Here is a 24,128-nt window from a genome sequence, read left to right on the forward strand (position 1 = left end):
GATGAGACAAAAATTGAGCTCTTTGGCATGAACTCAACTCGCCGTGTTTGGAGGAAGAGAAATGCTGCCTATGACCCAAAGAACACCGTCCCCACTGTCAAGCATGGAGGTGGAAATGTTATGTTTTGGGGGTGTTTCTCTGCTAAGGGCACAGGACTACTTCACCGCATCAATGGGAGAATGGATGGGGCCATGTACCATACAATTCTGAGTGACAACCTCCTTCCCTCCGCCAGGGCCTTAAAAATGGGTCGTGGCTGGGTCTTCCAGCACGACAATGACCCAAAACATACAGCCAAGGCAACAAAGGAGTGGCTCAGGAAGAAGCACATTAGGGTCATGGAGTGGCCTAGCCAGTCACCAGACCTTAATCCCATTGAAAACTTATGGAGGGAGCTGAAGCTGCGAGTTGCCAAGCGACAGCCCAGAACTCTTAATGATTTAGAGATGATCTGCAAAGAGGAGTGGACCAAAATTCCTCCTGACATGTGTGCAAACCTCATCATCAACTACAGAAGACGTCTGACCGCTGTGCTTGCCAACAAGGTGTTATGATTGGGGTCTGAACCCCTCTCAAACTTACCTCTTTCCTGGGGGTCAGCTTCCTAGCTGGCTTCTGTTTCTTTTCTCTGTCCTTTCTGAGCTGGCTCTGTCTCTCTGTGCTGGCAGCTTCCAGCAGCATGGGGTTAATTGTTTTACTTTACTACAGCTGTGTGTTGCCTGAGTTGCTCTAACTCTCTTTGGGTGTACTGGCTTCAAGTGTTTCACGGTTTTGCATTGGTGTGGGTTGGGCCTCTCTGGGTCAGTGTGCTTTTGCCTAGGTCTAGGGAGTGTGACATCATCAGGGTGGGCCTTGATAAGGAAGTGGTCTTGTTTCCTTCAGGGCCTTTGCAACAGTGGTGTTTGGTTTAGGTAGGGTGGTGCAGTGTGCACTTCTGACGTTGTGTCTAGTTTCCCTGCTTGCTTTTGCTAGGGCCAGGTTAGTGTTAGTGCAGTGTGCACTGGTGTTTGTGTGTTTAGCTTTCCTCTCTTGGTTTTGGAAGCATTGCTATGTGTAGGGCTTTGGAAGCTCTGTTGCTGATAGAAGTACTTCAGGGTTTGGTGTTGTTAGGAACACTGCAGAGTTTGCTGTTAGAAGTACTTCTGGTGTTTGTGCTATTGGGAGCATTGCAGTCTTTGCTGTTGGTGTTTGGTGATTTAGAATCACTTTTGGCTTATGTGTTAGCTTCCCTTCTTTTTCCTTGTGGCTCCCCTGTCTTTCCTTTTAGTGCTAGGAGCTCTTCTGGTTGCTTGCCAGAGTAGTGCTTGGGAAGCACCTTGTTAGTTGTATCTAGCTTGCTAGAGCAGTGCTTAGGTAGCTGGTTAGTTCTGTGTTTAGCTTATTAGTGTAAAGCTCTGCTTGTAGCTTGGTGCTTAGTAGCACCTGTGTTAGCTTTGTGTTTAGTACCCTGCTCTGTTAGTTTAGGGCTTAGGAAGTCCCTTTCTTGAGCAGGGCTTAGGAGCTCCTGTTTAGTATAGGGCTTAGGAAGTCCTATTGTCAGTTTACTGTTAGGAACACTCCTGCTGGTTTAGGGCTTGGGAGCAAGTAGATCAGTTTAGGTTTAGGAGCACTTCTGTTTCCAGTCCTGGTCCCTATGTCATCCGGTATCCAGTAAGTCCTGTCGGCTACTCGAACCCAGGAGCTCAACTTCTGGGGGGCTTAGTAGCTAAGTGCAGGTGAAGCTGTGTGGACCAGTCCAGTGTGCTCCAGTCCCATGTTCCAGTCCTGTGTCCTCCAGTCCGGGGGACCAGTCCAGTGTGTTCCAGTCCGGTGTGTGTTCCAGTCTGGTGTGCTCCAGTCCAGTGTGTTCCGGTCCGGTGTGTGTTCCAGTCCGAGGGATTGCAGTCCAGTGTTCCAGTCCTGTGTCCTCCAGTCCGGGGGATTCCAGTCCAGGTGTTCCGGTTCGCTGGGCAGTGCCTGCAGTCCCTGCTGGTGTGCTTACCCAGTGTTGGTTGGTGGGTTTTGCCTGCTGCTGTCGCTCCTCGGCAGCAGCCCAAGGGCTCACGTTTGCTCCAGAGCCCGGCCCCGCGGGCTCTGAACCTGAGAACCTGACAGATTGCAAAGGCCATGAGCCCGGCAAGAACCTCCACCCAGCCGACCCAGCTGGGGTCCAGCTCCGTCATTGTACTTGATCCTTCTATGACTCTTCGTCAGTATCGTGGGAAACTTTTGTCTCATCCTGTTTTGAAGAAGACCCCTGAAGCGGCAGCTGAGAGAAAACGTGTCCGGTGGCTTGGAATCACTGAAAACCCAGTTTCAGATATGGACCCTTTCATCACGCTCTCAGAGTATCGCCGCAGCCTTGTCTTGAATCCAGCTTTGTGGGATACTCCTGAAGCTGTCGCTGAGAGAAGACGTCTTGGGAATTCCATGCTCTGGGCCCAGCAGGGTTCCAGTCCCGTTCAAGCAGCGCGCCCAGACAAGCCTCTGAATCCAGTCCGAGCAGCACGTCCAGCCAAGCTTCAGAGTCCAGTCCGAGGGACGCTTCTGACCGAGCCTCCGATGCCAGTTCAGGTGGCGCTTCCATTCGAGTCTCCGAGTCCAGTCCGAGGGATGCTTTCGACCGAGTCTCCGATTCCAGTCCAAGCAGCGCTTCAAGCCAAGTCTCTGCATCCAGTTCAAGTGGCGCTGTCTACTGAGCCTCCTAATACCAGTTTGGATCCCAGTTCCAACCCCATTTTTGATCTGGATCCGTTTCTGACACTCCAGGATTACCGGGTTGCACTTTTGTCTGATCCAACCTTGAAGAATACTCCTGAAGCTGCAGCGGAGAGAAGGCGTGTCTCCTGGCTTGGGTTCGAAGAGAACCCAGTTTCTGCTATTGACCCTTCTACCAAGCTCTTCTTTTATCGCTTCCAGCTTCTCTCGGATCCAGCCCTGCGGGATACTCCGGAAGCCCAAGCTGAAAGAAGGTGGCTGCCTGATTTTTCCCGCCAAACTTCTGAGTCCAGCCTGAAGGGCTTTGCCTGCCAAGATGCTGAGTCTGGATCGAGTGGCAGCAGTGGCAGCCGAGATGCTGAGTCCGGAGCGAGTTGCAGCAGTGGCAGCCGAGATGCTGAGTCTGGATCGAGTGGCAGCAGTGGCAGCCAAGATGCTGAGTCCGGAGCGAGTTGCAGCAGTGACAGCCAAGATGCTGAGTCCGGAGCGAGTTGCAGCATTGGCAGTCAAGATGCTGAGTCTGGATCGAGTTGCAGTTCCAGTCAAGATGCTGAGTCTGGATCGAGTTGTAGTTCCAGTCAAGATGCTGAGTCTGGAGTGAGTTGCAGCATTGGCAGTCAAGATGCTGAGTCTGGATCGAGTTGCAGCATTGGCAGTCAAGATGCTGAGTCTGGATCGAGTTGTAGTTCCAGTCAAGATGCTGAGTCTGGATCGAGTTGCAGTTCCAGTCAAGATGCTGAGTCTGGATCGAGTTGTAGTTCCAGTCAAGATGCTGAGTCTGGATCGAGTTGTAGTTCCAGTCAAGATGCTGAGTCTGGATCGAGTTGTAGTTCCAGTCAAGATGCTGAGTCTGGATCGAGTTGCAGTTCCAGTCAAGATGCTGAGTCTGGATCGAGTTGTAGTTCCAGTCAAGATGCTGAGTCTGGATTGAGTTGCAGTTCCAGTCAAGATGCTGAGTCTGGATCGAGTTGCAGTTCCAGTCAAGATGCTGAGTCTGGATCGAGTTGTAGTTCCAGTAAAGATGCTGAGTCTGGATTGAGTTGCAGTTCCAGTCAAGATGCTGAGTCTGGATTGAGTTGTAGTTCCAGTCAAGATGCTGAGTCTGGATCGAGTTGCAGTTCCAGTCAAGATGCTGAGTCTGGATCGAGTTGCAGTCCCAGCCGGGATTTTGAGTTTACACCAAGTGCAGAGCCCAGCCGAGATATTGAGTCCATGATGAGTGCTGAGTCTACACCGAGTGCAGAGTTCAGCCGAGATGCCGAATCAGAATTGAGTTACAGTCCTGGGCAAGATGCTGAGTCCGGGTCAAGTTACAGTCCCGGCCAAAATGTTGAGTCCGGTGAGAGTTGGAGTTCCAGGTCCAGGCAAGATGCTGAGTCCGGGTCAAGTTGTTGTTCCAGTCCCAGGCAAGATGCTGAGTCCGGGTCGAGTTGGAGTTCCAGTTCCAGTCAAGATGCTGAGTCCGGGTCAAGTTGCACCTCCGGTCAAGATGTTGAGTCCAGTGAGAGTTGGCGTTCCAGTCCCAGGCAAGATGCTGAGTCTGGCTCAAGTTGCAGTCCCGGCCAAGATGCTGAGTCCGAGTCAAGTTGCAGTCCCGGCCAAGATGCTGAGGCCGGGTCAAGTTGGAGTTCCAGTTCCAGGCAAGATGCTGAGTCCGAGTCAAGTTGCAGTCCCGGCCAAGATGCTGAGTCTGGGTCAAGTTGGAGTTCCAGTTCCAGGCAAGATGCTGAGTCCGGGTCAAGTTGCAGTCCCGGTCAAGATGCTGAGTCCGGAGCAAGTCCCAGTGCCAGCCGAGATGCTGAGTCTACGTTGAGTACCGAGTCCAGCCAAGAGGCTGAGTCCGAATTGGGTGGCAGTTCTGGCCAAGATGCTGAGGCCGGACCAGGTTGCAGTCTCAGGCAAGATGTTGAGTCTACTCCGAGTTCCCATTTCAGCCAAGATGTTGACCTCCCTCTGAGCTCCAGCTCCAGCCAAGAGTCAAGGTCCAGTCTGAAGTCCTGTTCGAGTTCCTGTCCGGTTTCAGATTCCAGAATGGGTGTGGGCTCTAGCCCAGTTCTGGCTGCTACAGTGGAGTGCCAGGAAGTCAAGGAAGTTGTGGACTCTTTCAGGAGATGGTTCCTGTTGCATAGAACTCTACTTGTTGCATCCAAGACTCTGATCCTGCCTAGCAGCCGTTCTAAAGAGCCTCGTGGCGGCCAAAGCCATTCTGGTTTCCTAGTTCCAGATGTACTTGTCACGTCCTGCCCAGCCGCCCAGATTTATGTTGTGAAACCCATTGGGAGATTTCATCACAGCTACCCATGGAGACCTAAATTGTCTTTTGAGACCTGGAGCTCCCGTGGGGACACGGGAGCCTTGAGGGGGAGGTGCTGTTATGATTGGGGTCTGAACCCCTCTCAAACTTACCTCTTTCCTGGGGGTCAGCTTCCTAGCTGGCTTCTGTTTCTTTTCTCTGTCCTTTCTGAGCTGGCTCTGTCTCTCTGTGCTGGCAGCTTCCAGCAGCATGGGGTTAATTGTTTTACTTTACTACAGCTGTGTGTTGCCTGAGTTGCTCTAACTCTCTTTGGGTGTACTGGCTTCAAGTGTTTCACGGTTTTGCATTGGTGTGGGTTGGGCCTCTCTGGGTCAGTGTGCTTTTGCCTAGGTCTAGGGAGTGTGACATCATCAGGGTGGGCCTTGATAAGGAAGTGGTCTTGTTTCCTTCAGGGCCTTTGCAACAGTGGTGTTTGGTTTAGGTAGGGTGGTGCAGTGTGCACTTCTGACGTTGTGTCTAGTTTCCCTGCTTGCTTTTGCTAGGGCCAGGTTAGTGTTAGTGCAGTGTGCACTGGTGTTTGTGTGTTTAGCTTTCCTCTCTTGGTTTTGGAAGCATTGCTATGTGTAGGGCTTTGGAAGCTCTGTTGCTGATAGAAGTACTTCAGGGTTTGGTGTTGTTAGGAACACTGCAGAGTTTGCTGTTAGAAGTACTTCTGGTGTTTGTGCTATTGGGAGCATTGCAGTCTTTGCTGTTGGTGTTTGGTGATTTAGAATCACTTTTGGCTTATGTGTTAGCTTCCCTTCTTTTTCCTTGTGGCTCCCCTGTCTTTCCTTTTAGTGCTAGGAGCTCTTCTGGTTGCTTGCCAGAGTAGTGCTTGGGAAGCACCTTGTTAGTTGTATCTAGCTTGCTAGAGCAGTGCATAGGTAGCTGGTTAGTTCTGTGTTTAGCTTATTAGTGTAAAGCTCTGCTTGTAGCTTGGTGCTTAGTAGCACCTGTGTTAGCTTTGTGTTTAGTACCCTGCTCTGTTAGTTTAGGGCTTAGGAAGTCCCTTTCTTGAGCAGGGCTTAGGAGCTCCTGTTTAGTATAGGGCTTAGGAAGTCCTATTGTCAGTTTACTGTTAGGAACACTCCTGCTGGTTTAGGGCTTGGGAGCAAGTAGATCAGTTTAGGTTTAGGAGCACTTCTGTTTCCAGTCCTGGTCCCTATGTCATCCGGTATCCAGTAAGTCCTGTCGGCTACTCGAACCCAGGAGCTCAACTTCTGGGGGGCTTAGTAGCTAAGTGCAGGTGAAGCTGTGTGGACCAGTCCAGTGTGCTCCAGTCCCATGTTCCAGTCCTGTGTCCTCCAGTCCGGGGGACCAGTCCAGTGTGTTCCGGTCCGGTGTGTGTTCCAGTCTGGTGTGCTCCAGTCCAGTGTGTTCCGGTCCGGTGTGTGTTCCAGTCCGAGGGATTGCAGTCCAGTGTTCCAGTCCTGTGTCCTCCAGTCCGGGGGATTCCAGTCCAGGTGTTCCGGTTCGCTGGGCAGTGCCTGCAGTCCCTGCTGGTGTGCTTACCCAGTGTTGGTTGGTGGGTTTTGCCTGCTGCTGTCGCTCCTCGGCAGCAGCCTAAGGGCTCACGTTTGCTCCAGAGCCCGGCCCCGCGGGCTCTGAACCTGAGAACCTGACACAAGGGTTTTGCCACCAAGTATTAGGTCTTGTTTGCCAGAGGGATTAAATACTTATTTCCCTCTGCAGAATGCAAATAAATTCATATACTTTCCACAATGTGATTTTCCGGATTTAATTTGTGATGTGCTATCTCTCACTGTTACCAATAACCTACCCTTCAATTATGGGCTGCTCATGTCTTTGTCAGTGGGCAAACTTACAAAATCAGCAAGGGATCAAATACTTATTTCCACCACTGTATATCAAGCTGCAAACTATGCCAAAATATTTCACAGGACCCCACGGTCATTCACAAAGGAAAAATATTCAACATTAAGGAATCTTTCACATGCTCATCTTCCAATGTGGTATATATCATTCAGTGTAAAAAATGCAACAAAGGCTGCTACATTGGAGAAATCAGTTAGATGCTAAAGAAGAGATTTAATTTACATAGACACCATATGAAAAATGCCAGTACTAATAAAGATCTTGGGAAGAAAGGTTTTACTCTTTTGAGTTTCCACATGGAGTGAAACATCTTCTTAGTTGTAATCTTCACGTGGTTTTCGAGTGTGAGATTTCGATCAATGGTAACTCCAAGAATTTTCAGAGTGTTTGAGACGGGAAGGGAAAAGTTTGGTGTGGTTATGGTAGTGAATTTACTTGTATTATGTTGTGAGGTGAGTATAAGACATTGTGTTTTTTCTGCGTTAAATTTTAGCTGAAATGCATCCACCCAGGAATGCATGATTTGGAAGCTTTGGTTGATATCGTTGGTGATTTCCTTTAGGTCATGTTTGAACGGGATGTAGATCGTGACAGCATCTGCATATATGTATGGGTTGAGGTTTTGGTTGGCTAGTAGTTTGGCTAAGGGTATCCTCTGGAGGAACTAGATAGGGATCTGATCGCAGATATTCAAAAGTTAAGAAAGAAGAGAGAGGTGCTGTTGCTGGGAGGTTTCAATCTGCTGGATGTAGATTGGAAGGTTCCGTCGGCGGAATCGGAGAGAAGTAGAGAGATTGTGGATGCTTTCCAAAGTGTTTTGCTCAGACAAATGGTGATGGAACCCACGAGGGAGGGAGCATGGTGCTCACAAATAGAGATAGCGTGTCAAATATCCGAGTGGGTGCCCACCTGGGCAACAGTGACCATCAAACGATTTGGTTTGATATAACGGCTGTAGTGGAGGGCGGCCACTCAAAACTCAAACTTCTGGATTTCAAGCGTGCTGACTTTACTAAAATGGGGGAATATCTGAGGAAGGAGATGATGGGCTGGGAGGAAGTACAAGAAGTGGAAGGACAGTGGTCAAGGCTGAAAGAAGCTATAAATAAGGCCAAGAACCTTTATGTAAGGAAAGTAAATAAAAGCAAGAGAAAAAGGAAACCGATATGGTTCTCCAAACAAGTGGCTGAGAAAATAAAGGCTAAAGAGTTGGCATTCCAGAAATACACAAAAACTCAAGAACAGGAACATGGGGAGGAATACAGGATGAAACTGAAAGAAGCAAAGAGAGAAATACTTCTGGCGAAAGTGCAAGCGGAAGAACAAATGGCTAGAAATGTAAGAAGGAGTGACAAAAATTTCTTCAGGTATATTAGTGAAAGGAGAATGACTAAAAAGGGAATTGTGAGACTAAAAGATACTGCGAACCGCTATGTAGATAGTGATGAAGAAAAAGCGAGAGTCTGATAGGTACGGACAGGGAGAGAGATCTTGGGGTGATAGTATCTGAGGATTTGAAGGTGATGAAACAGTGTGACAAGGCGGTGGCTGTATCTAGAAGGTTGTTGGACTGTATAGAGAGAGGTGTGACCAGCAGAAGAAAGGGAGTGTTGATACCCCTTTATAAGTCGTTGGTGAGGCCCCATCTGGAGTATTGTGTTCAGTTTTGGGGGCTGTATCTTGCTAAGGATGTAAAAAGAATCGAAATGGTGCAAAGAAAAGCTACGAGAATGGTATGGGATTTGCGTTACAAGACATACGAGGAGAGACTTGCTGACCTGAACATGTATACCCGGAGGAAAGGAGAAACAGGGGTGATATGATACAGACGTTCAAATATTTGAAAGGTATTAATCTGCAAACGAACCTTTTCCGGAGATGCGAAGGCGGTAGAACGAGAGGACATGAAATGAGATTGAAGGGGGGCAGACTCAATAAAAATGTCAGGAAGTATTTTTTCACGGAGAGAGTGGTGGATGCTTGGAATGCCCTCCCGCGGGAGGTGGTGGAGATGAAAACGGTAATGGAATTCAAACATGCGTAGGATAAACATAAAGGAATCCTGTTCAGAAGAAATGGATCCTCAGGAGCTTAGCCAAGATTGGATAACAGAGCCGGTAGTGGGAGATCACCGAGGATGAAACTTCCCGCCTTCTTTCCTCCTCGAAATGCACCACCTGTTCCTCTGATCCCATCCCCACCAACCTACTCAACACTATCTCCCATACTGTCACCCCCGCCATCTGTCGCATCCTCAACCTCTCTCTCTCCACTGCAACTGTCCCTGACACCTTCAAGCACGCCGTTGTCACACCTCTCCTCAAAAAAACCTTCACTTGACCCTACCTGCCCCTCCAACTACCGCCCCATCTCTCTTTTACCCTTCCTTTCCAAATTACTTGAGCGCCGCTGCCTTGATTTTCTCTCCTCTCATGATATCCTCGATCCACTTCAATCCGGTTTTCACCCTCTGCACTCGACAGAAACAGCACTCTCTAAAGTTTGCAATGACCTGCTCCTGGCCAAATCCAGAGGTCATTACTCCATCCTCATCCTCCTTGATCTTTCCGCCGCGTTTGACACTGTCAACCATGATTTACTTCTTGCCACGCTATCCTCTTTTGGGTTCCAAGGCCCTGTCCTCTCCTGGTTCTCCTCTTATCTCTCCCACCGCACCTTCAGGGTACACTCCCATGGATCTCCCTCCACTCCCATCCCACTATCTGTTGGAGTTCCCCAGGGATCTGTCCTTGGACCCCTTCTCTTCTCAATCTACACCTCTTCCCTGGGCTCGCTGATCTCGTCTCATGGTTTTCAGTATCATCTTTATGCTGATGACACCCAGCTGTACCTCTCCACACCTGACATCACCGCGGTGACCCAGGCCAAGGTATCGGCCTGTTTATCCGACATCGCGGCATGGATGTCCAACCGCCACCTGAAGCTGAACATGTCCAAGACCGAGCTCCTCGTCTTTCCTCCCAAACCCACTTCTCCTCTTCCTCCACTCTCTATCTCTGTTGATAACACCCTCATCCTCCCCGTCCCATCTGCCCGCAACCTCGGAGTCATCTTCGACTCCTCCCTCTCCTTCTCTGCGCATATCCAACAGACTGCCAAGACCTGTCGCTTCTTCCTCTTCAACATCAGCAAAGTTCGCCCTTTCCTCTCTGAGCACACCACCAGAACTCTCGTCCACGCTCTCATTACCTCTCGCCTTGATTACTGCAACTTACTCCTCACCGGCCTCCCACTCAGCCATCTATCCCCCCTTCAATCAGTTCAGAATGCTGCGGCACGTCTTATATTCCGCCAAAACCGATATACTCATAACACCCCTCTCCTCAAATCACTTCATTGGCTTCTGATCAGATATCGCATACAATTCAAGCTCCTCCTCCTTACCTACAAGTGCACTCAGTCTGCGGCTCCTCACTACCTCGCCACCCTCATCTCCCCCTATGTTCCCGCCCGTAACCTCCACTCACAGGACAAAGCCCTTCTCTCAGTACCCTTCTCCACCACTGCCAACTCCAGGCTCCGCTCATTCTGCCTTGCTTCACCCTATGCCTGGAACAATCTTCCTTCGCCCATACGTCATGCCCCCTCCCTACCCATCTTCAAATCTCTGCTTAAAACTCACCTCTTCAAAGCTGCCTTCGGCGCCTAACCGCTCGAGATAGATAGAATGCCCCAATCTATCCACCCTATCAGATTAACTGTTCACTCGTCCTCTAGATTGTTCACTTGCCTTTAGATTGTTCTCTTGTCTTTTAGATTGTAAGCTCTTTGAGCAGGGACCGTCCTTCTATGTTTAAATTGTACAGCGCTGCGTAACCCTAGTAGCGCTTTAGAAATGCTAGTTAGTAGTAGTAGAGGCGGGGCTGGTGGTTGGGAGGCGGGGATAGTGCTGGGCAGACTTATACGGTCTGTGCCAGAGCCGATGGTGGGAGGCGGGGATAGTGCTGGGCAGACTTGTACGGTCTGTGCCCTGAAAAAGACAGGTACAAATCAAGGTAAGGTATACACAAAGAAGTGGCACATTTCTTGGGCAGACTGGATGGACCGTGCAGGTCTTTTTCTGCCGTCATCTACTATGTTACTATATTAGGTTGAAGAGGGTTGGTGAGAGGGGGGATCCTTGGGGGACTCCACATTCAGGTGTCCATGGGGCTGATATAGCCGTGTTGGCTGTTACTTGGTATGATCTTGTGGTCAGGAAACCTCTAAACCAGTTAAGAACGTTACCTCCAACTCCAAAGTATTCTAGGATATGTAGTAATATTTCATGGTTGACCATGTCGAAGGCACTGGACATGTCAAATTGTAAGAGAAATATGCTGTTGCCAGTTGCGATTGTTTGTTTAAATTTGTTCATTAAAGTCACTAATACTGTTTCAGTGCTGTGGTTCGACCGAAATCCTGATTGAGACTCGTGAATAATTGAGTATTTATTTAGGTAGTTAGTGAGCTGTTTCGTCACTACCCCCTCCATAAGTTTGGTTATCAGCGGGATAGATGCTACTGGACGATAGTTGATTAAAAGTCATTTGTACTTTTCTTTGCGTGTTTAGGTAAAGGAGTAAGTAGAATATTTCCTTTATCCATTGGGAAGAGGCCATTTTGTAGCATGTAGTTCAGGTGCCTCGTGAGGTCTGTTTTGTGTTGTTGAGGGGCAGATCTTATAAGGTTACTAGGGCAGATGTCTAATTTGCATTGCGACTTGGCGTATCTTCCAAGCGATTGGGAGATGTTATCGATCGAGAGTGTGTCAAAGTTGGTCCATGATCAGTCTGCTGGATGTTCCCCAGGTATTGGATCTAAACACTCAAGGAGGTTTGCATAATCAGTTGTGTTGGTAGGTATCGAGTCGTAGCTTTATAATTTTCTCTTTGAAGTAGTTCGCAAGCTTATTTGCTGATAGGGTGTCTATGTTGTTAGAAGTAACCGGTGTGGTGACTGAAGTGGTGAACTGGATTAGGAACTGGTTGACGGACAGACACCAGAAGGTGGTGGTTAATGGAATTCGCACGGATGAGGGAAAGGTGAGTAGTGGAGTGCCTCAAGGATCGGTGCTGGGGCTGATTCTGTTCAATATATTTGTGAGTGACATTGCCGAAGGGTTAGAAGGTAAAGTTTGCCTATTTGCGGATGATACTAAGATCTATAACACAGTGGACACCCGGGAGGGAGTGGAAAACATGAAAAAGGATCTGAGGAAGCTAGAAGAATGGTCTAAGGTTTGGCAATTAAAATTCAATGCGAAGAAATGCAAAGTGATGCACTTAGGGAGTAGAAATCCACGGGAGACGTATGTGTTAGGCGGTGAGAGTCTGATAGGTACGGACGGGGAGAGGGATCTTAGGGTGATAGTATCTGAGGATCTGAAGGCGACGAAACAGTGTGACAAGGCGGTGGCCATAGCTAGAAGGTTGCTAGGCTGTATAGAGAGAGGTGTGACCAGCAGAAGAAAGGGGGTGTTGATGCCCCTGTATAAGTCGTTGGTGAGGCCCCACCTGGAGTATTGTGTTCAGTTTTGGAGGCCGTATCTGGCTAAGGATGTAAAAAGAATTGAAGCGGTGCAGAGAAAAGCTACGAGAATGGTATGGGATTTGCGTTACAAGACGTATGAGGAGAGACTTGCTGACCTGAACATGTATACTCTGGAGGAAAGGAGAAACAGGGGTGATATGATACAGACATTCAAATATTTGAAAGGTATTAATCTGCAAACGAACCTTTTCCGGAGATGGGAAGGCGGTAGAACGAGAGGACATGAAATGAGATTGAAGGGGGGCAGACTCAAGAAAAATGTCAGGATGTATTTTTTCATGGAGAGAATGGTGGATGCTTGGAATGCCCTCCCGCGGGAGGTGGTGGAAATGAAAACGGTAACGCAATTCAAACATGCGTGGGATAAACATAAAGGAATTCTGTTCAGAAGGAATGGATCCTCAGGAGCTTAGCCGAGATTGGGTGGCAGAGCTGGTAGTGGGAGGCGGGGCTGGTGGTTGGGAGGCGGGGCTAGTGCTGGGCAGACTTATACGGTCTATGCCCGGAAAAAGACAGATACAAATCAAGGTAAGGTATACACAAAAAGTGGCACATATGAGTTTATCTTGTTGGGCAGACTGGATGGACCGTGCAGGTCTTTTTCTGCCGTCATCTACTATGTTATTATCCAGCTTATAATCGAAAGTGATCGCTGGCTATCTTCCAACACAAATCGGGAGATGGCCGGCGATTTCTTAAAAGCGGCGAAATCGGTATAATCAAAGCGGCATTTTAGACAGCATCGCCGCTTTCCCGTCGCTTCGCCGGCGAAAGTTCAAGGGGACGTTTCGGTAGAATAGCGAAGGCGGGACATTGGCGGGCATGGGCGTGGCTACCAGATTGCCAGCTTTCGCCGATAATGAAAAAAAAAAAAAGCGGCGTTAAGCAGAATTTCACCGGGTTTACTTGGTCCTTTTATTTTCACGACCAAGCCTCAAAAAGGTGCCCCAACTGACCAGATGACCTCTGGAGGGAATGGGGGATGACCTCCCCATACTCCCCCAGTGGTCACCAATCCCCTTCCAAACTAAAAAAATAAAAGTAAAAACCTTTTTTGCCAGCCTGTATGCCAGCCTCAAATGCCGTACCCACCTCCATGACAGCAGAATGTGTTGTATCCTCCGACAGCCTTTCCCTGGTTGCGATGTGGCTCTCGGGTGAGTGTGACACCTTTTCTGTTAGGTGCCCTGCAGTGTCACATTAGCAATGCATTGTGGTGGGTGTAGGGTACTGGGCTCTACTCCCATAGTGTTTTTCTCCCCTGCTAACTGGGTCAGAGTGTGCCCTGTTTTGTTTCCTGTTGTAGTCCATGCAGTAGTGGCCATTTTTGTAAGCCAGTTTTAGTTCCCTTTCCTGTGTTACCCACGTTAGAGAACGTAGTTCTTACCTTGAATGGTGCTGAAAGAGGGCATTGTACACCATTGTGCCAGCTCTGACCTACTGCTAATCTTAGTACCAAGGTACTCTGATGTGCAGTTAACTGTGAGTAAACGTGGTTATTTCAAGAAAGGACTTTTAGTCTTCAGGTGTCAGCAGCAATAAGTCCTAGAGGCTGTATGCAAGTCCCTGGAGCAATTTTAGTGGGTGCAGTACATTTGTGGGTAGTGGGTTTTGGGGGGGGGGGGGGAATTTGGGGAGCTCAGCTCCCAAAGTAAGGGAGCTATGCACGTGGAAGCTTTTCTAAAGTCCACCGCAGTGACCCCTAGGGTGGCTGGTTGGTGTCCTGGCATGTCAGGGGGGCCAGTGCACTAAAAATGCTGGCTCCTCCCACGGCCAAATGCCTTGAATTTGGCCGGGGTTTGAGATGGCCGACATAACTTTCCATTATCGCTGAAAAACAAACCCGGCCATCTCAAACCCGGCGAACTCCAAGGCATTTGGCCAGGCTAAACCGTATCATTGGAAAAAAATGATCTTTTTCGATAATACGGTTCCAGCCAGCTGTAGCGCCGCCGCCAACATAGATCGCTGGCGATCTATTTGGCCGGCGACGTTCGATTATGCCCCTCTATGTTACTATGTAGTAGTTTGTTTACGAGTTGGAAGAGTTTATGTGTGTCCTTGTAGTCTGGTCCGATTTTAGTTTCATAATATGAGCTTTTAGTTTGTCTGATGTTGTATTTGTATTTTCTTTGTAGTTGTTTCCAGTCGTTGAGTGCGGAGTCGTGTTTTTTCTTATTTCATGCTCGTTCTAATCTTCTGACTTGTGTTTTTAATTCTTTCAATTCTTCATTAAACCGTGGTATTGAGTTTTTTCTGTGTGAGGTTCTGGTTTGAAGTGGTGCTATATTGTCTAATATGATTCTGCATCTGTTGTCCCATTCATGAAGAAATTGGGGTGAGTCTGTTGGTGCTGTCCATTCGTTGTTAAAGAATTGTTGCCAAAATGTTAGCGGGTCTATTTTGCCTCTCGTGGTGTAGGTTAGTTGTTCTCGTTTATGTTGTGAATCTTTTGTTCGCCAGTGAAGGGAAAGGTTTGCTTTGTAGTGATCGGACCATGGTATAGCTGTCCATTTTGTGTCTGTTAGTGCGAGATTTAGTTCTGATGAGAATTTGTATGTAATGATGTCTAGTGTGTGTCCTTTAATATGGGTGGGTTGCATTATTGGCCAGTGAGGCTCCCATAGTTGGAGGAAGTCCTTGCATTCATATATGTTTGTTAGGTTAGTATCCTCAAGGTGAAGGTTGATATCTCCTGCTATAAGAAGGTTTTGGGTAGAAGCACATGTATTCGATATGAAATCCATAAAATGTGTTTGGCAGTCTTGCCAATTGCCTGGTGGCCTATAAAACAGGATAAGGGTTGTTTTTTTAGCTGTTATATTAAAGACTTCTTGACATCCTCTTTCAGCTGCCCTCACTTTTTTTGTTCCATTGCATCATTCTTCAGACTTTCCTTCCCCAGTAATGGTCTACATTCCAGAGCTCGGGTGTATATCAAAATACCAAAAGCGCTTCCAGTGGTGGTTGTCTCTCTATACAAGAGATCTCCAGTGGTGACACACAGATGTTGGATGACGTCATCTTTCCACGATCCGACCCTTGCCCTATTCCTGCAACCCAAGAGACATTTAGCTCACTTCTTGTGATTATTATGGACACTGGACTGAACTCTGAACTCTTGCTGAGAATTGATACATCTTGAGCATCCTTTTCCTCAAATTCACATTTATTTGGGGTTTTTTCTTCTCATTTTGTCTTTTGATAGCTAGTCTACTCTGTGTACAGCCCTTTGTTTTTCTCCTGTTTGTATGATCCATTTACCTTTTCTCTCATCTGAAGACCTTTTTCACCTGTTTTTAGATACAGAATGTTTTCTTCAGTAGTATGTTTTTCCCTTTCTCTTTCTCTCTATCCTGCTTTTTCATCTCTTACCCTGAGCAGTGATTTGGGGACACCTCTTGATGTTCCCTGACCTGTATTCTGAGACTCCCGGACATGGTAATGGGCTCCTGCAATATATCTTTAATTTCTTAGCTATGATCTACCCTGCACTTCTTTATTCCCTTGTTAAACCCTCTTGTTTCTCATTGCCCCTGTCTCTTTCCTTCTGTATTTCTATTTGACCAGAATGGGACAGCTAGTGGGAAGCTCTCCCTGCTGGGTTTGTTCTATCCCTTTTCCAACCTTGTTTAATACCAGATTTATTGACATTTCCTGCTGGTATAGAATTAATAGTAATGAGCAACTTCCTATTTAGTGTGTTATGTCTAGACCATCTTGTTCTAGGTGTTGCATGCTTTCTATTGTACCTATCTATTGCAGTTTTCCTTGGTTTACTTACTCTAATAAATTTTAGAATTATTATAAAAGAGAAAAACTAAACTCTGGAGTGTGTTTCCTTTGCCAGGAGGGCTTTCTTTCAGTCTCTTCTGAAGTTGTTCAGCTTCCCTTTAGAGGCAAGAGGGTGGCTATACAGTTTGCCTGTTATAAATTTTCTGTTACACTGTTGTTTTTATTTTGCTAAGACAAAAGATAGTTCCCCAGACTATTCTGGTGCACCAAACCCCAGACATGTTGCAATCAGTAGTAACCTCAGTTTACGTGATATTTCATTGCCTCTTCCTGGGATTCAGGCTCTTCTATTTGATCTTGGTTTACTTCTATGATGTTTATTGAACACCTAACTTCTTTTTGTTGTCTCCATAATCTATCTTAGTTGTACAGCCCTACGATGGTCTTAAGTATCCTGATGAAGAAGGCCAACAGCTAGTATACATTTTTTTTCTTTTTGAATTTTTTGACTCCAAGTATATTTATAGTTAGTTTTAGGATATAAACCCAGATTGCCTATAAGATTTGTTCATCTATGATGAAGCCCAACCTGGTACCTTTGATATCTTGTATCCATTCTCTGATGTTCTTCTCAATGACCCACTTTATTTTTTGTCTTTTTTCCTACCCTTGTTGGCAGGTCCTTCTCTCTCCTCACACCCTGTCCTTCACTTCTCCCCTCCACCACACCCTACCACAGAAGAATGGTAGTGTTATGGTTTTTTTTGCTAGAGAGAGGAGGAGTTGTGGGGAACTTGGGGGGGGGGGGGGGTCAGGACCCCTAATGTTCATATTTTCAGGGCACTCCTCTGGATAATAAAACAAGGGTTACCTGTAAGATTTATTTCATCCCTCTAATTATTCTGTGTGCTGATTTCAAGCCTTGCTAGCTAGATCAGACCTTTTGAAATCGTGCAAGGACACCCATGTGACCTAAACTCCTTCTAACTAAATGGACCCCAAAACCTGTTTATGCATTTAGTGTGATTTGTTGGGCAAACAATGGGAGAAGGGGAAGTGGACCTTTTTACACATACAGATGTGAGTGGGTGACAGACGATTATACAAGATCTTGGGGAGACAGTGTTTTTTTCCTGTATTTTTTCTGTATTTTTCTGACCAGTGTTAAGGTCATGTCTAGGGCAAGATACTGTACCAGGCAGCTTAAGAAATTATTGATTGTGAATTTTGTTACAAGGTTTTAGAAGATAAGTACATGCATATAGAATGGTCCAATGTAATTAAGATAACTTTAGTGGATATTTAGATTTGTATTAATTGGGTCAAGATTTCCTGTGTTTCATACAGTTTGAAACCACATTGTATCTGGATAGTGAAAAGGGGAAGTTGGGAACAGTCTGCTAGCTTAACCACAAGGTCAGCTGCTATATAGTTTGGATATGTGATATAAAAAAACTGCTGGGCTTGGAATTTGTGACAGAAAGTATAGTGGGAGAGAAGTTACTAGTAGGTGGGTGAAGATGGCTTTGTGACTCAGATCAGGTGGAGTGGAGTAACTGCTATCTAGGAATTAGGGTATGAACTGATAATTGATAGAACAGAAGTCAGATGTGTTGGATTAGGAAAGTAGATGATTAGTTAGTGGGATGTGCTAAGATGGTAATTAGTTTCCAGGTTATTGTATAACATGTACTAAATCAATTGTATAAAAATGAGGGAAATCTATGTAGGTTGGGCTTCCTTGTTTCCAGGGCAGTGAACTGGCATGGACCCAAGGAAGTCTATCTAATAATTTCTTTTCTGTATTTCAGACTTGCTATAAGCCTCTGCTTGAGCTACTATTTACTTGTTTCCAGAATAAACTTTTCTTTTTATTTCACTTCTGAGTAGGTACTATTTGTTTTATTAGTGTAAGAAACAAATCGAAGAACGTGGGTGTTCTAGCAGTAATCAGTTGGGGTTTGGCTAAGGTGGGTGCAGACCCCAACACAAGACAGCCAGAACTAGCAGAAAAGGGTTTCACGCTTTCCTGACCCTGGGTGATGTGTTTATAATCTGTTTGGCTTTCATTCCCACAGGAATGTTGTCCACAGTGATTTATGCTTTAATCCACCATTTGTATTATCCACAAATTTAATCACCTTTCCATCTTTTCTATTGACTCAACACGAAGCACAGATGTAGTTTTGGAACTTTCTGGTTCTGCTTCACGAACAGACCACTGAATCTCTTCCTTTCTTTGCTGGATGGATGATTGTTGATTCATTAAACTTTAACTCGCAGCCAATGGGAGAAATAGACATGCCGAAATGAAGCTTATCCAACACACCTATTTTGTCACTAAGACACATCACATGTTTCTTTCTCTTACGATTGGTACATGTAGCTTGTAACTCACCCCACTGGATGCTTGGTGGCCATTTCCAGAAGCAAATTCTACTGTATCATTCAGATGGAAACAGTTCTTGTCCTAATCTGGTCATTCACTCCCTTGTGGAAGTTTCGGAGATGACCCGAGAAAGCGAGAGTCTCCCAATGAATGTGGGAAATTTGCCAGGTCTGAACCCGAGGGATCACTCCCTGACCCTGATCAGGGGAAACACACATTGTCTTCTCTATCACAGGGGTGAAAATGATCCCTAACACTGGCTGTAGGTGTCTGTATAGCGAAATCTACTACTACTACTTAACATTTCTAGAGCGCTACTAGGGTTACGCAGCGCTGTACAGTTTAACAAAAAGGACAGTCCCTGCTCTAAAGAGCTTACAATCTAATGGGCGAAATGTCAAGTGTCAAGTGGGGGCAGTCTAGATTACCTGAATAGAGGTATGGTAGTTAGGTGCCGAAGGTGACATTGAAGAGGTGGGCTTTGAGCAAGGCTTTGAAGATGGGCAGGGAGGGGGCCTGGCAAATAGGCTCAGGGAGTTTATTCCAGGCATGAGGTGAGGCGAGGCAGAAAGGGCGGAGCCTGGAGTTGGCGGTGGTGGAGAAGGGTACTGAGAGGAGGGATTTGTCTTGAGAGCGGAGGTTACGGGTAGGAACGTAAGGGGAAATGAGGGTAGAGAGGTAAGGAGGGGCTGCAGATCGAGTACATTTGTAGGTTAATAGCGAAATCACACTCAAAGGACACATTAGTAGATTTGATGATTTGGTATAATAAGTTATATATCAGATTCAGTTACCTGTATATCTGCCAAATTCCATCCACCAATCTGCATTAAAATAAAGATGAACAATGATCAAATCTCAGATAAGAGAAATAAGTACAATGATATAAAAAATATATTAGGGGTGGACAATGATTAAATATTTTAATAGTGATCAATCATGCGATTAAAAATTGTAATCATGCAATTAAGTGCGCTAAATCACTGCATTTTGGCCATTAAAGAATAAAGTTTCAAACAGCCTTCACCCAGTTTCTCTAATGCCCCAATGCCTAGCCTTCACCAAGTTTCTCTTCCCCAATCCCTACATTTACTTGTACAGCAGGGCTCAGACTCAGCGTTGCCTCAAACTCCTTGTTTCGCCCTGCACAGTGATTGGGCTCAGCAGATACTTGAGTCACGCAGTGCAGGAATTTGGGGAAGTCTCGCAGTTTCAACTCTCAAGAGACTTTCCCCAACTTCATGCACCATGCAGCTCAAGTATCTGCAGAGCCTGTCCGCAGTGGCGTAGGAAGGGGGGGCAGTGGGGCGGTCCGCCCCGGGTGCACGCGCTGGGGGGGATGTCGGCTCGCTGGTTCCCTGCTCTTTTCTGCCCCGGAACAGGTTACATCCAGTTCCGGGGCAGAGAAAGCAGGGAAGCAGCAGAGCCGATGCAGCTCCCAATGACGTGCACTGGGGGCGGATCGGCCCTCCCGCTACAAGGTAGGCTTCATTTCGGGGGGAGGGTGCGTTTTCGGGGGGGGGGGGCGCCGTGCGCTCCGGAGGGGGGGGGGCTGTGCCTGCACCCGGGGGGGGGGTGCGCAGCAATGACCCGCCCCGGGTGTCAGGCACCCGCGCTACGGCACTGCCTGTCCGTGCAGGGGAAGCGAAGGAGTTTGAGGCAGTTCCGAGGAAGGAGAAAAAAATCCCGAGTCCTGCTGTAGAGGTAAGCCTTGGGGGAGGGTTGGGTCAGCATTAAAAAAAACAGGCAGCATCAAACAACATGGTATGCGTTAAAATATTAATGCATTTATAGTGTTAACGCATTAATTGCCCACCCCTAAAATATATAAGTTGTTAACTGAATAAAACTTACCCATTCCTGCAGGATGTGATTTTACTTTGTAAAAAAAAAAAATAATAGAGAAATGTTAGAGATTTTGAATTATAAAAATGTCTTTCAATGATCTCATAAGTACATTCATACATAAGAACTGCCATCCAGGGAAAGTCTGAAGGTCCATCAAGCCCAGTATCCTGTTTCCAACAGTGGTGATTCCAGGTCACAAGTACCTGGCAAGATCCCAAAAGAGTAAAAGATTTTCTGCTGCTTATTCCAGGAATAAGCTTATGACATAGGAAACACATGACTTCCAGGGTGCAATGCAGCAAAATAAAACAAGCTTTGCCTTATCACCCATTCCTTCTTCAGGTTATACTCAAATAGGAGTGACAATCGACAAAGCAAGGTCGTTGCTTTGGGCAGAACTGATGGTACAGCTGTTATAAAGTAAGAACGTGACATTATCCAGCCCATATTCAGCCCACGGCAGTCAGCAGTTTTTATGTTTAAATCATTTTGAGAGGCATTCAAGAGCTTTATGAAATGGCCACGAACGAAGCTATTTCGATATCAATGCTTCACAAAAGACTATTGCTGAGCTGCCCTCAGAGGGAATTAGTTCCTCTCGCTCTGCTATGGTCGGAGGACCTACAGAAACTGATAACAACAAGAATTTTGGTGGGAAGCATGAGCCAAATCCCGAGTAGGACAAGTAGTGCTGAACTTAGAGAGTGTCAGGGTAGAGTGATTTTTAGGGCTTATACCTCTTTATCAAGGTTGCATAAAATGGGTGGAGCAGACTCGCCCCAATGTATTAGATGTAGAGGACCTATGAGCACTTTTTATCATGCTATATGGGCCTGCCCAGCGATCAAAGCTTTTTGGTTAAAAGTGATTCATTTTCTGGAGAGAATTATGGGGTGGAAGATATTGGTTTTGCCGGAAAGTGTTCTGTTGGGAGTTGTTGTCCCCTTTGGGGGGCGGGTACTGTCCATCAAACCTTATTAGTTCATAAAGCATTTCTAATAGGTAAAAAATGTATTTTAGTAAATTGGATAAAGCCTGAGGCTCCTTCTTATTGGCAATGGTGCAACTTCGAGACTCACACTTCAAATTTAAATTACAACGACAATTCTATTTAACTTGGGAGAGGTATATTCAAGCTGTAGCACCTCAGACCCGCAGCTTTATTCTTAACCAACTTGGTGAATTATCAGGCTCTGGATGAGGGTTGGTAGCTATGGAGGGAATAAGATTTCCTCACTACAATTAGATAGAGTTAGAAGGTATAACATGGAGTGGGGGGGCTGGAGAACTCTAGGGGAGGGTTTATTGAATCTTTTCCGATAGGCACGTATAGGAGGCTCGGGGGTGGGGGGTTATTTTCACAATAGGTGTCCTTGTTCTGGATTGTTGCCTGGTGGGTTAGGTAGACGGTGGGGCTGAGCAAGGGTTTCCTATCTCCCTTTTCTACTGTCAACATCTTTTGTGATCCGGGCTTCATCAGCCTGGTTCTTAGTATTATCTTGGGGGGGGGGAGGGGGTATTGATCTTAGGGGTAGTATAGGAGGGGGGGTATGCTACCATAAACTTGGGTTGGGCTTATGGACACTGACTGTTTTTGGGTAGCCAGCTCTGACTATCTCTTCCCAACTTAATATATTCTGAGCTTGTCAGTTCCTTAAACTGTTGTATAATTAAAGTTGTTGAAGCTCAATTTGGAGGGGAGGGGGGTTAGGAGAGTGGGTGGGAGGGAGTAGAAAATGTTAAAATGATTTATGTTTCAACAGTTTTATTAATGATCCTTCAAAATGAACATACAGCATATCATTAGGCAACAATCTGCTAACAATCCTTCAAAATACAAATAAAGTGATAATTGGAACATCAGACATTTTAACATAATTGAACGGGGCGCCCAAGTTTTCCTGAGGGCATCCTTGCAGGACATCTTCGCGAAGGGGCAGGGAAACCTGTATTATCGAAACAAGATGGGAGCTATCTTCCATTTCCATAATATGGTAGAGGACGCCCAAATCTCAACATTTAGGTCGACCTTAGAGGTGGTCGCCCTTAGAGATGGTCGTCCCCGGTTTTCAGCGACAATGGAAACCGAGGACGCCCATCTCAGAAATGACCAAATCCAAGCCATTTGGTCATAAGAGGAACCAGCATTTGTAGTGCACTGGTCACCTTCACATGCCAGGACACCAACCGGACACCCTAGGGGGCACTGCAGTGGACTTTAGAAAAAGCTCCCAGGTGCAAAGCTCCCTTACCCCCAAACCCACTCCCCACAACTGTACACCACTACCATAGCCCTTAGGGATGAAGGGGGGCACCTAGATGTGGGTACAGTGGATTTGTGGTGGGTTTTGGAGGGCTCACATTTACCACCACAAGTGTAGCAGGTAGGGGGGGATGGGCCTGGGTCCGCCTGCCTGAAGTGCACTGCACCCACTGAAACTGCTCCAGGGACCTGCATACTGCTGAAATGGAGATGGGTATGACATTTGAGGCTAGCATAGAGGCTGGCAAAAAATATTTTTAAAGTTGTTTTTTGAGGGTGGGAGGGGTTAGTGACCACTGGGGGAGTAAGGGGAGGTCATCCCCGATTCCCTCCGGTGGTCATCTGGTCAGTTCGGGCACCTTTTTGAGGCTAGGTTGCAAGAAAACAAAGTCGGCTAAGTGCTCGTCAGGGGCGTCCTTTTTTCCATTATCGGCCGAGGACGCCCATGTGTTAAGCACGCCCCAGTCCCGCTTTCACTATGCTTCCGACACGCCCCCGTGAACTTTGGTCGTCCCCGCGATGGGAAGCAGTTGAGGGCACCCAAAATCGGCTTTCGATTATGCCGATTTGGGCGACCCTGAGAGAAGGACACCCATCTCCCGATTTGTGTCGAAAGATTGGCGCCCTTCTCTTTCGAAAATAAGCCTGTTTGTATTCATTTTAATGCCAAATCCACAAAAACATATGAATCCAGTCATATAAACAACCATATTCCCACCCCCAAACACTCCTTTTTTCACTCCGTCCCCCCACCCTTTAAGTAACCATAATAATGAGAAAACACTGCATAATTAGTGTGATATTGACTGGATAATATGCTAGTTTTTTGTGTGTTGTTTATATGAGATATGTGCTATTCTTTTCATTAGTTGCCCAATTTGTGCCATTATGTGACATCAGCCTTATGCATTATTTATTACGTGACAGGTGCTGCTCTTTTCCCATTTGTCCACTTTTTCTAAATATCAGTGTTCCCAAATGTTCCTTTGAACTTTAAGTATTGGAGGGAGACTGTTTTCTTTTGTGTGTGTGTGTGCTAGTAGCTAGTAAAAGTGGGACTTTCACTTCAGCTGAGGCTCTGTGAATTCTATGTCCTGATCTTCCCTGGTACTGTTTAGGCAGTATACAGATGTTTAGTTAGTGTTATAATTAATCAATATTTCAGTTACCTGTTATTGTTTGCTATTTGCACTATTTTGTTCCACTGTTCAATATTTTTTTTTAATTTTAATCTCTATTAATTTTTTTATCAAATGTAACAATACAGTTACATTTGAATAAGCAATACAGAAAGAAAAATATAAATTTAAGTAAAACATTTTTACCAAGAAAATAACAAAATTATCTTCTTTAGACCTCAATTAGTGGGGGGTAGTCTAAGCAAATGTGAAGACTACACAAAGTAGAACAAAATTAAATAGGAAATATGCATTGCATGTATACCTAGCTTATTAACAATTATTATTCATCAAGACCTACGGTTTACCAAGTTTCTTCATATTTATAAATGCCT

At 46.3% G+C, this 24,128-nt stretch overlaps 1 protein-coding gene across 1 annotated transcript in view; it reads right to left on the minus strand.

The window, feature by feature from the left end:
• Positions 1-20,379, minus strand: part of LOC115459515 (E3 ubiquitin-protein ligase TRIM39-like) — a 35,868-nt gene extending 15,489 nt beyond the window's left edge. The window contains exons 1-2 of the mRNA XM_030189330.1: positions 20,359-20,379; positions 19,299-19,328 (exon numbers count right to left, since the gene is read on the minus strand). Coding sequence (XP_030045190.1) covers positions 19,299-19,328; positions 20,359-20,362 — 34 coding nt within the window. The 5' untranslated portion in view covers positions 20,363-20,379. The remainder of the gene's footprint in view (positions 1-19,298; positions 19,329-20,358) is intronic.
• Between the last annotated feature and the right edge of the window lie 3,749 nt (positions 20,380-24,128).

The sequence above is a fragment of the Microcaecilia unicolor genome, unplaced genomic scaffold (assembly GCF_901765095.1).
Source record: "Microcaecilia unicolor unplaced genomic scaffold, aMicUni1.1, whole genome shotgun sequence".
Taxonomy (NCBI): domain Eukaryota; kingdom Metazoa; phylum Chordata; class Amphibia; order Gymnophiona; family Siphonopidae; genus Microcaecilia; species Microcaecilia unicolor.